At 36.4% G+C, this 17,792-nt stretch overlaps 1 protein-coding gene and 1 long non-coding RNA gene across 2 annotated transcripts in view; both read left to right on the forward strand.

Moving 5' to 3' along the window:
* Positions 1–15,241, forward strand: part of LOC122533168 (thrombospondin type-1 domain-containing protein 4-like) — a 121,354-nt gene extending 106,113 nt beyond the window's left edge. Inside the window, exon 3 of the mRNA XM_043662607.1 lies at positions 15,050–15,241. Within this exon, the coding sequence (XP_043518542.1) occupies positions 15,050–15,241 (192 nt within the window). The remainder of the gene's footprint in view (positions 1–15,049) is intronic.
* LOC122533171 lies at positions 980–14,035 on the forward strand. Its single transcript, XR_006307652.1, has 3 exons — positions 980–1,258; positions 8,102–8,104; positions 14,026–14,035. It is a non-coding gene; the product is annotated as an uncharacterized LOC122533171 (long non-coding RNA).
* Positions 15,242–17,792: the final 2,551 nt, after the last annotated feature.

Consider the following 17,792-nt stretch of genomic DNA (forward strand, 5'->3'; position numbering starts at 1 on the left):
GCAATGGCAGTGACAATAGTAACAACGAATGAAAGAAGAGCGGAGAGGAGATGTTTCTAATTTCGTTTCAAGTTAAATAAACGTGTCTTTGTACCAAATGCGTTCACAGTGAATTTAGAAATATTAACTGTCTTATAATTAATTAATACTAAACTCACGCAACGTAAAATTAAACGCACGCAACTTAAACCTACGACGCACGCATCCCACGATGTCCCTGCGAGATTCCTCGTCGTCCATCGGTGACCCGCTGAGGGCCCAATAGTTTACTTATCAACAAATTGTACCTACAGTTCAGTTTAGATCGTGAAATAAAGAATGGAAAGAAATTTTCACGATCTAAACTGAACTGTAGGTTGCGTAGTTCTTCGCTTGATATCGTTTCGCAAACATTAACGTTTATCGTTTTACACTTTAGCTTGATAACGTTTTTACAAACTTTAACGTTTGTGAAACAATATCAATTACCAGGTCTCACCACGAGGAGGTGACTACGCACGAGACCCACCCCGGGCCCTATTCCCAACCACCCTCCATTATATACAAGCAACTCGGCATTCAACTTAATGAATACCGAGTTTTTATTCTACTTGGCCCGGAGTTACGTAAAAAGGAGACAGACGTTCCATAGTTCAATCTCAAACTCAAGTACAAATCTTAACTCTAAAACGCAAGTATGAGCTTGAACCATGGAACTCTGTCTCCCACACAACGATCGCGTTAACAATAAGTTCATCTCCGGCACAATCATACAATACATAAAATAATACAATCATACATTACATACAATGCATACAATTCGTACAGTTCATACAGTTCATACAATACATACAAATGAAAGTCATACGATATTTCGCATTCACTCGCAGTATTTCATACTCTCATACGTACATATCTAACTCTTACGTTACATAATAATTGTACAATAATTCGTAGCCCTATCAGCGCAATTTGTATCAAAGACACGTTTATTAAACTTTGAACGAAATTAGAGAAACGAAACTATTGACACGCTACAACATCGTGCCTTGTATGAGACATAACGCGAAATGAAACCGCGATTTGTCAGTGTGCCAAATCGGGTTCCGAGCATTTAGAGGCAAGTAGTTTCGCGCTACCCCCAACGACACAGTGGGGTTCCGAAGAACCGCTGAACCGAATTACAAAGGACGCTAGACTACAAGAACCTACCTCGTCCTTTCGGACGAGGCTGCAGTCCCCCGATTTGACACACTGACAGCGAAAGTTAGAAACTCTAGTGCAATGACAGTAACGAAAGTGACTCTACTGTATTGCAATGACAGTGTCAAAAGTAACTCTACTCTAGTGCATTGACAGTAACAAAAGTAACTGTACTGTATTGCAGTGACAGTGTCAAAAGTAACTCTACTCTAGTATAATGACAATAGTAACAATAGTAGCAAGTTTCGAACGAAAGAATACAAGAAAGGTGATATCTCTAATTTCGTCTCAAGTTAGATAAACGTGTCTTTGTACAAAATACGCTCACAGTGAATTTAAAAATATTAACTATCTTATAATCAACTAAAACTAAACGCACGCAACTTAAAGCTAAGACGCACGCATTCCACGATGTCCGTGCGAAATCCCTCGTCGTCCCAGATATTAACTATCTTATAATTAACTAAAACTAAACGCACGAAACTTAAAACTAAACGCACGCATCTTAAGTCTAAGACGCACGCAACTTAAAACTAAACACATGCAATTTAAGTCTAAGACGCACGCATCGCACGATGTCCATGCGTGATCCCTCGTCGTCCATCGGTGGCCCGCTGGGGGCCCAATAGTTTACTTATCAACTAATTGTCCCTACAGTTCAGTTTAGACCATGAAATACAAAGCAAAGAAATGTGCACGGTCTAAACTGAACTGTAGGTTGCGTAGTTCTCAGCTTGATATCGTTTTACAAACATTAAAGTTTGCAAAGCTTTAATGTTTGTGAAACAATATCAATTACCAGGTCTCACCACGAGGAGGTGACTACGCGAGAGACCCGCCCGGGCCCTAATCCCAACCACCCTCCATTAACAAACATACAAACAACTCTGCATTCTTAAGGAATGCAGAGATTTTATTTTACTTGGCCCGGGGTTACGGAGACAAACGTCCTATAGTTCAGTCTCAAACTTACATCTAAATCTTAACTCTAAAGCGCATGTATGAGATTGAACTATGGAACTCTGTCTCCCGAACAACGGTCGCGTTAACAATCATACAATATATACACTCATACAATCATACATTACATACATTACATACAATCATACATTACATACAATCATACATTACATACGAATGCAAGTCATACAATATGTCGCAATCACTCACAACCTTTCATACTAACCACACACTCGTCTAACATAAAAGTTGCACAATAATTATACAATAATTCGCAGCCCTATCAGCGCATTTTGTATCAAAGACACGTTTATTAAACTTTGAACGAAATTAGAGAAACGAAACTATTGACACGCTACAACATCGTGCCTTGTATGAGACATAACGCGAAATGAAACCGCGATTTGTCCGCGGTGTGCCAAATCGGGTTCCGAGCATTTGGAGGCAAGTAGTTTTGCGCTACCCCCAACGACACAGTAGGGTTCCGAAGAACCACTGGAGCCGGATTACAAAGGACGCTAGACTACAAGAACCTACCTCGTCCTTTCGGACGGGGCTGCAGTCCCCCAATTTGACACACCGCCGACTAAAGTTGGAAACTCTACTCTAGTGCAATAACAGTAACAAAACTATCTCTACTCTAGTGAAATAACAGTAACAAAACTATCTCTACTTTAGTGCAATAACAGTAACAATAGTAACAACGAACGAAAAAAAGAGAAGAGAGGAGGTGTCTCAAGTTTAATAAACGTGTCTTTGTTCAGAATGCGCTCACAGTGAATTTACACGTATTAACTATCTTATAATTAACTAAAACTAAACGCACGCAACTTAAAATTAAGACGCATGCATCCGACGATGTCCCTGCGAGATCCCTCGTCGTCCATCGTCGTCCATCGCTGGGGGCCCAATAGTTTACTTATCAACTAATTGTACCTACGTTTCAGTTTAGATCGTGAACTAAAGAATGAACAGAAATTTTCACGATCTAAACTGAACTGTAGGTTGCGTAGTTCTTAGCTTGGTATCGTTTTACAAACATTAAAGTTTATCATTCTACAATTTAGTTTGATAACGTTTTACAAACTTTAATGTTTGTAAAACGATATCAATTACCAAGACCCACCACGTGGAGGTGACTACGCACACGGGTCTCATTATAATATATTGTATATCAGTACTGTTTCTTGTATTTCTCACACAGGTTTCAACTTGTATTGAATTTAAGTAATTTGTCAGAAAGAGGAATGGTATTCGTAAAATAAGGCATAATTGTTTGATCGATCTAATAATTAATTTAAGATATGGATGAAATATTCTTGTTTGTCTAGTTAATAGTAAAGGACTAAATTATTTTCCAAGTTGTGGATTCAGTGAGAAATTCTGAATAGCAATATTATTGTTAGACTAATATTATCAATGTATGTGCAGAAATATAACGTATATCACGGTAATTGTTAAAGAATGGTAACTGATAAAGTATGTCTTGTACGACTACTATACAAGTCATGGAAAAATTGAACTCGTATTCAAGTTCAAATAATCACGATCAAGTATTAACCCAACACCAAAGAAACCAAACCATGTAACTTACCAATCGTTGAAGTCAGAATTGTAGATTAAGGTTTGGTTGCAGACATATTCAAAATGTTTCTTCTAAATTTGGTCGATGTGCTCACGACAAAAATTCAATTCGTGATGAGTTCTTGCCTCCGCATCAATTGACATTAATCTGATCTTTCGGTCGTTAATGATGCGATACAAATAATGAAAATTTCTTAGAAATGTATTAGTGACTCGATTACTACAAATGATTAATTAAAAATTTTAAATAGAACTTAGAAATGTTATAGAAGTGAATTTATTGTTTAATTGTTACAAATAAATTATTAGAAATATTAGACAATGTTTAAACAAGTAGAATATTCAAAAATATTATTTAAAAACTCACCCCTAAATTTTGGTCGATGTGCACACGGCGGAAGTTCAATTGGTAATGAGTCCGCGTACCGCTGAAGGTTAATTTAATATTCCGATTGTCAATGACACGGAACTGTTGATAACTTTTTCTTAATTTTTCGAAAGTATTTATCTATTATACCCATCAATAGTTTTTAGCTTTCTCTCGCAAGGTTACACTTTCATAAATATGTTCCAATGTCAAATGTAATAATTTATCAATTTTTTAATCTATAACTGGCTAAAACTAAATTTACACTTTCATAATATTAATTTTTAAGGTATAACTGCTAGAGAAAAGTTATGTAGTCAAAAATCGAGTTAAACAGTGAACATCGCTGCAGAATAACGTATAAACGCAACATATAAAAATTTTTCGTTCTTTTATTATTTCAGACAGTAAGAAATATATGTATTATGTAACTATCTTTTCCGTTATTCTAAGTAAAATAATTTGATTATCCTAAATGAATTGTTCGAACCATGAAATAATGCTTGGAAGTTCAATCACTGATTTAATTATTATAAGTAAATAGTTAAAATTGTTAATATACAAAAATATCATCGAAATGCATTATTTTACAATTTGAATAATTCATATGAAACAATTAAATTATTTCTACAATATTTCTAGACATTATTTAATAATTTTCACAACTTTTNTTTTTTTTTAATTTTTCGAAAGTATTTCTCTATTATACTAATCAATAGTTTTTAGATTTCTATTGCAAGGTTACACTTTCATAAATATATTACAACGTCAAATGTTATAATTTATTAATTTTTTTATCTATGACTGTCTAAAACTAAATTTACACTTTCAGGATATTAATTTCTAAGTTATAACTGCATTAATGTATATTAAATAGGAATTTATCCTATATAGTAGAGAAAAGATATCTAGTCAAAAATCAAGTTAAGCAGTGATCGTCGCATCAGAGTAATCGCACAACATATAAAAATTTTCACTCGTTTATTGTTTCAAATTGCAAAGAATTATGGATTATGTAACTATCTTTTCCGTTATTGCAAATAATATAATTTAATTATTATAATGAATTGTTTAAATTATGAAATAATGCTTCGAACAGTTCAATCACTGATTGAATTGTTATAAATAAATAATTAAATTTGTTAAATAATATACAAAAATGTCATCGAAGTGCATTATTTTACAATTTGAAATTTTAATTCATTTAAAACAATTAAATTATTTTATTTTTACAATATTTCTAGACTCTATTTTATAATTTTATAATTTTCACAATTTTTTTATTATGATTAAACGATTAAATTAATTATTTCATTCAGCAAGTCAACGTCATTTCTCTTAAGTACATTATTCAAAATTCTTATAAATTATTAGTTAAATATTTTAAATAACACTTAGAAATGTTACAGAAAAGAATTTATTGTTTAATTGTTGCAAATAAATTATTGGAAATATTAGATAATGTTTAAATAAGTAGAATATTCAGAAGTATTATTTAAAAATTTTGGTCGATGTGCACACGACGGAAGTTCAATTGATAATGAGTCTCCGTACCGCTGAAGGTTAATCTAATGTCCCGATTGTCAGTGACCCGGAACTGTTGGTAATTTTTTTTTAATTTTTCGAAAGTCTTTGTCTATTATACTAATCAATAGTTTTTAGATTTCTATCGCAAGGTTACACTTTCATAAATATGTTCCAATGTCAAATGTAATAATTTATTAATTTTTTGATCTACAACTGTCTAAAACTAAATTTACACTTTCAGGATATTAATTTTTAAATTATAACTGAATTGATGTATATTAAATAGAAATTTATGTAGAGAAAAGTTATGTAGTCAGAAATCGAGTTAGGCAGTGATTGTCGCTTCATGCAAATAAATTGTTGGAAATATTAGATAATGTTTAAACAATTAGAATATTCAGAAATATTATTTAAAAATTCACCTCGAATGTTTAATCGATGTACACACGATGAAGGTTCAACTTATAATGACCTTTTTCGCTGCTCAACCATCAGATAAATGTAAAGTCAGCGATGCACAACAGGTGGTAGTCTTTGTCAGTACTTTTCAAAACACTATTTCTATTACAGTAATCAATAGTTTTACAGTTTTAATGTTTTATTTAGTTGAAATTTTTCAATTTTACCGTTGTATTATTTTATTCCATTAATCTTAGGCAACAATAAATACTGTAATTTTAGGGATGTGCGAGAATCCGAAAATATCGGGAATCCGATGGTCGGGACGAGTCGGGTTCCCGAAGATTTCGAGATTCCCGAAGGAACCGGGTTTCCCGAAAAAGTCGAAATTTCCGAAAATTTCGAAAACCCGGCTACCGTTTCTCGAACTACTCTACAATGCTGTATAGCAGCCTACAAAGTATGTAAATACATAGTTCAATTTCTTCTGCCAGTGAAGTTATTGGTTTCTAAGAATTCTAAGAATCGTGTGACCTGGTGTAAACGAACGTGTGACTGCGCGCTTAGCACTTGGACATTATGTACGCTGTTGAGCAGTATTGCTGAGAAATTTGGGAAGTTCAGACGTATATTTCAAAATCTGTGTAAATTTAATAAAGATTAAAAATCTTTAAAAAAGAATGTCGAGTGCAGCCACGCGTGATCGAGATTCCCGCAGTCCTCGATCCATGTCGATCATTTCTTTTTCAATCGACGATCCCTATAGCCGATGAAACATGCTGAACTAATCGACACCGTGATTGAAAATTAATATTACCTAATATTTCTCTATCTGGTATCTGTTACACGGTGACTGTCGATTTTGGTAAAACCGAATTTTGCACGATTTAAAGAAGAATTTGGAAAATTTGTTAAATTTTGAGCTTGAGAGTTTGGAAAATTTGTTAAATTTTGTCGAAATAATAAAATTGTCGTGAAACTCGGTGTTGCTTGATATATTGTCTACAATAATCTCGGGATTCTACGATCTTTTGGATTTCGAGTTCTGCATGATTTGAAAGAACTTTTAGCGAATTCTGAAAAGTCGCTAGAATCGAAGTTATTGGATGAATATCAACTTAGATGCATAATTTCAATTTCATTAAATTGAGAAGTTGGATTACCGATGATTAATACTGTAAATAAAATGATACTCGTAACTGTAACACTGTATAAAAGAAGTTCAAAGGATAAATGCATGTTATATGCTTCTATTCGTATCATTTTGCAAAACTCCCATTGAAATTACAAATTGGCCACTTTGTCCACTCTGACAAATGATTCAATCTTAAATTACGTCAGTTTATGCGAGCTTTCTGTCGGATGAGACAGAAGGTACTCGAGGAACAGAAGCTACCAATTGCTCGATACGTCGCACAGCTATTTGGACAACGTCGTTCCGCAATGGTGACGCGTCAAGCCGCAAAGGTGCGGACGTTGCACTTCCTCGACGCGTAACCACCTCGTATTAGCATAAATTAGCCGTTCGTCCGTGGAACGTCGTAAACCTTAGCGATCGTAAGATCCCGCGCTTTGATGTCGGAAACGGTTGAACGATCGTTCGTTTTAACGCAGTGAAACGTGCACCGTGAAAGATCGCGCGAAGGGTTAAACGCATTCTTCGACGTAATCTGTATAATGGCGTTTCTAAATGCGCTTGTTGAGGGACAGGACAACGAAATAGTTCGTTCTTCGTCCACGTTGTTCCAATTTCTAACGAAATTGTGTATATTATGTTCGTCGAGCAAGTTACGTCTGTATTTAGTATACATATCTGTCGAGCGAGAGTGAAATTTAATTGCCATTTCATTTTGATTTACCTCGCTCACTGTTGTTTGATTTTTCATTCAGTTTAGAGTGAAACTCACGACTATCTTGCAAGAGGACAAATTTTACGAATTGTTACGAGGTTTGAATATTGCGTTTAAAAGTTATTAATTAGTAACGATAATACACGAGACGAGGAACTGAAACGGATTGACAAATTAAGCCAGAACAGCACGATATTTTCTTCTCGGTTTCGTTTAATAAATAATCGGAGAGCACGTGGGAAGAACAAATCATTGAAAATAAGTGATAAATCTATAAAACTTTATGAAAACTGGAGAGAGAATAAAATGTTCAATGGTAGAAGATAATATTGATTTATTATCGCTCAACGTTTGCCATTTATCTATTAAAACGAGAGCGAAAAGCAGCGGAAGAAGTCCGAAAAGAGATCTTACATTTCAATTCCAACGAAAAATATTCAAACGACCGCAGACTGGTATCATTACCGATACGAACGCGTATGACATAATAAGCGAGGGCTATATTTATGCCAGAGAAACGTCCCAAAGAAGATGTACGAGTCATCAGACAGCGTTCCACGAATAAACACAGTCACCAATGACGAACACTCGGCTAGACTCGCTTGGGAACTGGGTTAATCTCTCGAGAACTCTTATTCCGCGATCAACGCGAAAGAAAAGAAAGACTGAAAGACTGGAAAACCCGATAGTCGATTTGAATTGTAACTGAGCTGTGGCACGTGGACACACGCAGGCTTGCAATTTGATTTGATCTAAATCAGCGCGTCTGCCCAGTCTGGTTTCTGGCGCAGAAATAGTCGATCGTTTCACGCACGTGTCGCCATCGATGATGACGTAAAACCTCGTTGCTGTTGTGTGGCAGTTGGCTTCGCGGACTAACACGCCAAACGGTTAGTCACCGCTTAAGGAGCTGGTTTAATTACATGATTTATATCGCGAGCTAGTCGCGGCCACATTTCTGTGAGAATAGCCAATTCTGCGAGACCCAATTCTGCTCCCTTTTGCTTCTGGAACCGCGGTATCAAAGAGAGCGAAGTGACTCATTGATAACAGTCCCGAGATCTTGGAATTATCTGCACAGCTGCTGGATCAATCTCATGGCGGGCTCTGTGTCACGGGGTGAATTGGTCAGCGCGGATCTTTCAGTCGAGAACTCTTCTTTCCGCTTGATAAAGTCGTTCTACGACGGGGATATATTTAGGCGAATGTTTCGGTAGAAAGATTGGAAAATATTGAAGGAAATTGGAACACGCGAAGATTGATAACTAGTTTTAGATTCGTAACTATTAATTGGAACTGATTCTGGAAAATATGAATCACTTTCAACCTTCGAGGAACATTGCTAATCGATTCGCTTCGAGTATATTAATATCGTAAATTGATTTTATTATTATTATTGAGAGCGATGAGAAATAAGCTATATATAAATTCGGATAAAAATGTATCCAGTATCACGATCTAGTTTCTCTAGTATCGCGGTTTTTCGTTCTTCATTTACTTTTTACTCTCTCCCGTTGTAAATCAACACTTGCTTAAGAAAGAATTTCATCTAAAAGTCAACTCGCTCGATCTACTTCCCAAAGAATCCACGGTGAAAACTCGCTTTCTTCCATAGCAAATCGATTCTTACCATTCGTTAACCTTTCACTTGAACCGGCAGTTAACTCAGGCGAGCGAGGCCGGAAGTGTGCGCCGGCCAGCAAGCAGGAGGAACGTCGAAAAATTACGATTCTCCGCAGCGGCAACGCATAAATTACAACCAGCCACCGGGTGTTCGCCGCCGTCGAAGAAGAAACTCGCGTTTCAATCGTTCGTTTCCCCTTGCGGCCGGTTCCTCTCTTGGAGAGAGAGAGAGAGAGAAGTGTTTTGCAGCGCGTGGATTCGCGTCCATCGGGGTTTTATAGTCACCCACGTTGCCAGACGTGCCGTTATTATCGTCGTATATTCTCTCACGTTACGATTGCACGCGACACACCAACGTGATGCAGATGCTCTCCGCTGAAAAGAAGAGTCTCGAGTCGAACAACGCTCCTCCAATTGGATCCTCCTTGTGGCCCATGTGCTCTCCCACGCTCCATAAAAATCCGCGTACATCTGTACGAAACTTACTTACAATCTCTCTTCTTTTTCTTTTTTCTTTTCTTTTTTTTTTTTCGTTGGAACGATCGTAGATGAAAAGAGAAAAGAAAAGCGCCACGAGGAACGTGAGAGAGTCTTTGATGCTCTGCAGCGAGGTAGAGACTGCGATGAGAACGAAGACGCTTCTGTGGAATTAAATCTCTACGTCTCCCACGTTGTGGAATTTTTCGCTTTCACGTTCGGTCGTGGTTGGGGTTGCCGAACGTTTTGCCGAAATATGGCGGATGATTAAGTATCGTCTTGAAAGCTTCGCTGGGACTTGAAACGACGACAAACGTGATACGACAGAAAGTACAATTTAGTGGATTTATAATAAAAGTAGAATTTATGTAGTTTAAACTACAATTTAGCTTTGGAAAATAATTTAGAGATCTAAGGCAAAGCCTTGGGAATCTCTAGGAAAATACCGTGGAAGAAATACCGTGGAATTTTTAGAAAACCAGAAATTTCACAAACTCGATCATTCTCCTCCGGATGTTCCATTTTCTATAAGTACCAGCATCTTTTCCAAATCTTGTAACTCTCAAAAATTTTCAATTTCGTAATTCTCCGGAGAGGATTCTCCCTAAAATATTTTTCAAAAAAGATTCCCAACTTTCGAGTTCTTTTATCGTTCAAAGTATCGCCGCTATTTCAAATATCGTACATTTCCGATACAATGTTGAGAATAGAATTGGCAGCTTTAAGGAGAAACGAAGGGAGGAAGAAATCGTCCGATCTAAAATCGAACGTCGCCGTGTCTGTAGATAATTGCTTGGAAATTGTTTGGAAATGGTTTTCGTGAAAAGCAATTTAACCTCGAACTGCTGCTACTTTGTGCACCGAATAATCGAGGAAGACCGACACGTGAGAGAGACGTGTCGGGAAAAAGTATTGGACGGGTTTACAATGCGTAATTGCACGGACGTTTAACAGGAAGACACATTTATCGCGTTCGTATTGATTATGGCCGTGGAATTCATCCGATTAACAAGTTACGGCAGACAGTCACGGGCTCGTCGCGTTAAATCATGCCAAGCTTATGTTCCAACTTTGATGAGATCGCGAAACGAGATTCGCTGGGAGTTGCTTAATGTACCGGGCCGATGTTTGAATAAATCTCTTTGCGTGTTATCCAGCCTCGGTGAGGATCCGAAGATTTATAAGCTCGGCTTTGAATTACCGCCGCGTCTGCTGTATAATTCTTTGTACTTGCGCGCGCGTTGATCAATTGGGTAAAAATTCTCGGTGAAAATTAACGGACGAAAGAATGGGAGCATGGAATTTTTTATCGAAACGGCTCGAAACTAGAAGATTTAGGAACTTTTATCGTTAAAAAGAGTTTAAAAGCGGCGACGTTGATTACAAATGAAGTAGATTACAACTGAAGAATGAGAAAAATAAAATAGCGGGAGATATATACTCTGTAATCTCAGTTGTTAAGAATCAAGCAAACGGTTGTCATAAAGATCTTGTACATAAATTAAAATAAATACTTATAGTTTCTTGTTAAATCTCGTAATACATTTTTTTAAAGGAGTAAACCTCCACACAGTAGAATATATAGTAACTCCATCTGTATTGTACGTATATATAAATATATTTGTTCGCACGTTATAAGAAAATTAATCACGAATCATTCGTAAAAATTGTTCAATACGTAAATAGAGTTGTTCGAACACAGTAGGCAAATTGATTACGAATCGTTCGTGAAATTCAAATTTCATTCACTCGCTGTGATTTACAATTAGTGAAACTGTTTCCAGTAGAACTCGTTTTAAAACTGTCCAAAATAATTCTGAAATATTTAATCGATGTCTGCTATTAGGTTATCGATGTGAAACTGTACAAGTTGAACTGTTTAAAAAAGTTTTCAAGTTTTATAATATTTAAACTTTGAGCTCGATCGAGAACGTATCGGATTTCGGAATATACGAAAATATACGAAGAAATTTTTACTTTTGTAATTGAAATTGACTCCTCATGTGTCATCAAATTTCGATTCGCGTTGCCTCTGTCGCGCCAGGTGGTTCCTCTGGAACTAACAGTCTCCATCCAGAGAACCATCGTCGAACGATCGCTCGCGGACCAGCTTCGTAAACGCGTTGCCCGAGATCGGCGCAAGAAATTTAATAAAGCCGATGAAAAATGAACGGCTCGTTCGAGCTCCGGTTCATTTATCACCGCTATTTATCGGCCGGAGATACACTTCGATCAAGGAAACTTTCGAAATTGTGCCGCGAGGTTAACTGAACCCGTGGGACAAGTTTCAACTGGCTACCGGCAGCAACTCCGGCAACTTCCTCTCGGGGACCCAATAATCTCGAGGAAGTGTATACCGATGGGAGTCTCGACGAGAGTGTGCAACTTCTCCTTTCATTTCTCTCTGCTCCGATCGACGAAACGAATCGAGGGATTCTTCGCGCTCCGACTAGAATGGGACAAGCTTCGGAGTTATTTAAGTCGAGTCGAATGTTGATTTGTCACGTCTGATTACGAGCAGCTCGAAATTCGTGACGCGGGTAAATGGCGAAATTTTCGCAATTTCCCATTGGACAAACGTGAAACATCATCCACAGAATTTTAGAGTGTAGGAATTCAATTTGATCTCGATCTGAGAATTTCATGTAATTTTGAAATCCAATTTAGTTGACAACTAATCAAATAATTCAGTTAGACTCTATTTTAAGAAGCCGAGTATTTAATATATGATATTTTAATATATATGGTATTTTATATATAATATAATTTAATATTGTCAATTTAGAAATTTAAGAAAGTATCTCCAACGATGAATTCTTAATTTAATACTGTGTATTATTATTATGTCGTTGCCAGCGAAAGTTCGTACAATTTCGTTTTCGATACTTTTCGATACTCTTCCCCCAAATTCTCTATTTTCTCACTTTCTCATTGCTACGTCAAAAACTGGCAAAAAAAAAAAAAGGAAAGAAAAAAGAATGTTATCTCAAAATGTAGAGCGGGTTCGATTGTTCCGTGAGAACTTTAAAATTAAGTTTTAAGAAATTGAATCTTAGGCGACTGAATTCAGTAACTATACTCGGCTATATGCTCGATAATCTAGGATCTAGAATCCAGATCCTCTCGAGTCGGAAGACACGGAAACAGAAAGGGATCGTTAAACGAAATCCTATCCTTTCGAAGAGGAGGGAGAAGTCTAAGGGTAAAAAGCGTCGGGCGATAATTTTATTTGGCAAACGAGGAGGGCATGCACTTTACAACCGGCCAATGCAAACTGTCCTGGAGCCGCGCCAGGAAATGGTCGAGCGGCAGGAACGTTATGTGAATGGCGTTTTAAAGGTGAAAGAAGAAGCCATAAACGAAGGAGGGAAGAACTGGCAGTCCTTCCAAGATCGCATGATTGTCGCCCCCATTTGCTTGGATATTAAGCTCGAGCTTTATTTTCCGAGCAAGGGTATACTCTCACTCGCCCCGATATTTCTTCCGAGCATCTAATTCTCGAAGATGATTGGGGAACACACTCTATTGTCTATTCGTCTCTCGTCGTTGCGTTGGTTCCTTTTCGCCGTGGCGGAGAATCTAGTAGAGCGACGTAGAATTATGCGGACGAAAGTGGTAGAAGTCAAGGGAACAAAGACGCTCAAATGGAACCAGAAATTTCCTTGGCGATGGTGTTAAGTGGGCTTTTGCTCGGTTTCGCTCGGTCGTTTTATTTTCCAGGAGAATTTTGAACAATTGGAACATTTGGGGGGGGCGTGTAAAGTTGTAGAAAATAGAGAAATAGAAAAATGTAAGTGCAACTGGAGGTTTCTTTTGTAGAATAGTCGAGTAACTGTGTAAAATTACGCGAGCGAAAGTGGTAGAAATAGAGAAGTAGAAAAATATAAAACTATAGATTTGTCTGCGGGAGGGCCAAGTGGAACTTGTATAGAATTTTACAGATAAAATTACGTTATATATTATGTTACGTATAATACATAATTATAATAATGAAAGAATAAAGAAACAGAAAGATGTAAATGTCAATTCTATTATTATATTTATGAGAGAATCAAGTAGAACAATGTAAAATTATACAATAAATGAAGTTATTTATATTTTTGACAAAAGAAACACTCGATTATACAAAAATAAATATTACAAAGTTCAAATAATTTCAATAGTACGGTTCTTTTTGATAATATTAAAATTAACAAATTTATTAGACATTAAATCCGAATCTAAATAAAATATTAGTGATACAATTATACATATCATCATTAAGTTATCTGAAATGAAATGAAATTACCTGAACAGAAAGAGTTTGAATTTTGGTACATAAATTTCATACGTCGAAATTTTTAATTGAAATATTCAATTCCGCGTTTGAAGTTCGAATAATCTGCCACATTAAATTTTTACTTACAATTGTACACAATGTTAATGATGATATAAATTTATTTGTCAAAAAATATTTTCATCTTCATTCTAAATTTTCCAACTGTACTAACTATAGACGAATATTTAGATACTCGCAGTCGCCAGCGTGCGTCGTCAATCTAAAGTCTACCTGTACCCCGTCGGTGATTCAATCCGCCTCGTCTCCGACTCAAACTCAAGTCGAAACAAAGAAAATCTACACACACACACACACGCGCGCGCGCGCACACGTGAATCCGGTGTTTAACCAGTGAATCTAGCCCATAAACCCGTCGAACGTACACTCGCAGGCAACGATAACGTAGTTCACGTTTCACCCCTGTCGCTAGCCAGGCCGTTCATCACCGCTAAAAGCCTATACCTTATCGAGGCGGTCCGATAAGGGGATCACGCCTACGTTGCTCCCTACGGAGGTCAGCCACGCTCTCGTTGCAACGCGAGAATCGCCGCGCACGGGCCACAGGTGAATAAAAGGCCACTTAACGCGCAACCTTCGCCATATCGGTTCCCACGTGTTCTTCGCGACTCTCGCGATACTCGAACCCCTTCACCCTTTGCCCCAATCCCTTTGGGTCTTCTTCGTTTTCTTCTCTTTTTTCATTTCTTTTTCCATCGAAGGAATGGCGTGTACTAAGTGCGTCTTCGCGATTGCGTGTTCCAGCATCACGTGAAATTGAGGCACGAAAGACATCGTCGTCAACACGGGGAGAACTATCTGCCTAGCAGCTTCGTGTCGGACACGGATGATCCTGAACGTGGTACCTGGGGACCGTGGTCGTCGCCTAGCTCGTGTTCCAGGACCTGTGGCGGTGGTGTCGCGCATCAGACCAGACAGTGTCTCGACATAGAGTGAGCTATTCTTTTCTTAATATTGAATTTGAATATTAATATTGAATCTTTTTGAATGTTGAATTTTAATATTTAATTATTGTATCTCTGTAATATTATGTCTTTTGAGTAACTGTTAAAGGATGTATGATAGTTTGAGTAATTTGGAGGTGGGAGGAGGATTTGATAAATTATGGTGGTTGATTATTGTTAAATAATTGTTATTATATTATATAGTGATTGAATAACGAATTTTTATACATTTATGGGAAATTTAGAGATACAAAAGTACACAGAAAATGAAAAAATATGTAAAACATCTATCAAAGTGTAGCGTCTTTCATAACACCATGCAATATAAAACAATTGATCAAGTGTAAGAAGGAGTTGTGTCATAATAATAATAATAGAACAATAATAATAGTAGAATTAAAACTTTTTTTCTCATAATATATATATTATAAATGAAAAAATGATAATTAATTGCTTGTTTTTCAACATTCGTAATTCTTGTTACTGATAATTTATAAAATCTTAAAATATTAATTCAATTGTACCAGACATTGTAATTAACTATACCATGACCATGTTTGCCATGTAAATTGTTTCAATTGTGCATTTTACACGAATGCATAGAGTTTAATGTCGCAAAGGAAATGCTGTAATTAAGTCGCTATGAAATATCCAAACGGAAGGCACACGGAAATAGCAACATCGAATTACAATGTTCAGCTTCCTCGACAATTCTCGGGTATTTTCACCGTATAAATATTCACGAGAAACTATTCTATTTCTTTCCTCTCTTTCTCAAAATTTCTTTTACCACGTTGATATTAATTACAAAATATAACAGCCGATAAACGTGAACGAAGCCGAGGTTGGAAATTTCAATGACTCGCGAAACGTTCCCAACCGGCCTCCTCTGGTAATGGAAAATTAATTTTTTATCCCGTCATTTCTCGCGAAGATGGGTTTGCTCAAATTCAATCCGGTCTCGTCGGCTTCTCCACGCTCCGAGGACTTTTCTGCCGAGATTTTTTGACGGGTCAACTTCTTGCGGTGAATCACGGTAAATCCTTCTTATCTGAAAGGAAAGAGAGAGAGAGAGAGAGAGAGAGAGAGAGAGAGAGAGAGAGATGCTCAGCCAAGATTAATCGCGATCATCGCTAAGCGCTTCTCGTATCGTCCCGAAACTTCGTTTAAAAGGATTCTCGCAATTTTTGTTTCCCCTCGGAAAAAAAATCTATTCCCTATTGTGAGACTTTATGCGTGTACTTTGCATGAAGCGCGAGTCACATTTCTCGCAGCAAAATTTTAGAATTTTTAGCAAATTTTTAGATTTTTCAAAAATTTCCTTACGTGACATTCCTAGCGAGTTTGTATGTAATATTTGTTTGTAATATCGAATATTTAAAAATATATTTCTTTTTTGAATAAACTTCTCGTATCATCATATGAAACTTTACACGTTTGCTTTACATAAATTATTCGGGAAAAATTAAAAATCGTTTAATTTAACTTTTTATTATCATTATTTTTATATTAAAAAAAATTAATTTCTAAATTTCTTTCGTCTAATTTTCAATTTATGTGTATCTGATACATGAATTGGTGTCACAGGAATGTTATAGAAGTACAAAAATTTGCATACTAAATCGTGTCTTAACTGTATGAAATGAGATTAATCGCGATCAGTCTTCGAATATCAGTCCAAAGTTTGGCATAACGAAAGGGAGCAGCGAGAATCGCGAGTTTGTAAGCGAAACGAAGAAAGAAGGAAAATCGAACATGAAAGAAATCGAGAGCGAACCAATCGCTAATAACAGGTTCGATGTGACGAGAAAGCGGGCTAATCGTATCACGTGAAAGCTTTCGACGTGCAGAATTAACTCGCGGTTCGTGTCACAGGTCAATCTTAATCGCCGCTTCACCGTTCTCTTCGATTCACCACTTTCGTCTCGCGAGTTCCGCGTTTAGAATTTCGAAACCGATCGTTTCTGCAGTTTCGAGTAATTTTAGAGGAGTCGATGTTAGATTAATCTCGTGTTACGATTCATCGGGTCGATCGTATCGTAAGATAGTTCTTAATCACGTGATTTGAAATTGCTAAGGAAAGCGTGTGTTCACTTTCTAGCTGCTACTTTTTCCTTCTCCTATGGAATTTAATTTGAACGATTTATCGTCGATAGTTTTATACGATGTCAATCAAAACATTTCGATTAACTTTTCCGAGATAGATTTCTTAAATAGCGAGTGTAAAATAATTTCTATATAAATGAAGTAATTTTAAATTCGAAATGGAAATTGTACTAATCAAATGAACAGAAAGAGAAAAAGTATATTGACTTAGTCTAGAAATCGATCTTTTATCCGTAATAGAGATTAACGAAAGAAATAAAATTAGAATGATATAGGAAACTCCAATAACTTCGACACATTGGTCTTTCAAAATAAAATCGTTTACTTTATTTCTTGGATGACAGAAAGAATTATATATACTGGCGATTCGATTAACTTACAAAATGAAAATTATTTTACTTAAAAAAAAAAAAAAAAAAAAAAAAAAAAAAAAAAAA

This window comes from Frieseomelitta varia, unplaced genomic scaffold (genome assembly GCF_011392965.1).
Source record: "Frieseomelitta varia isolate USP_RPSP 00005682 unplaced genomic scaffold, Fvar_1.2 scaffold_500, whole genome shotgun sequence".
NCBI classification, from domain to species: Eukaryota; Metazoa; Arthropoda; class Insecta; order Hymenoptera; family Apidae; genus Frieseomelitta; species Frieseomelitta varia.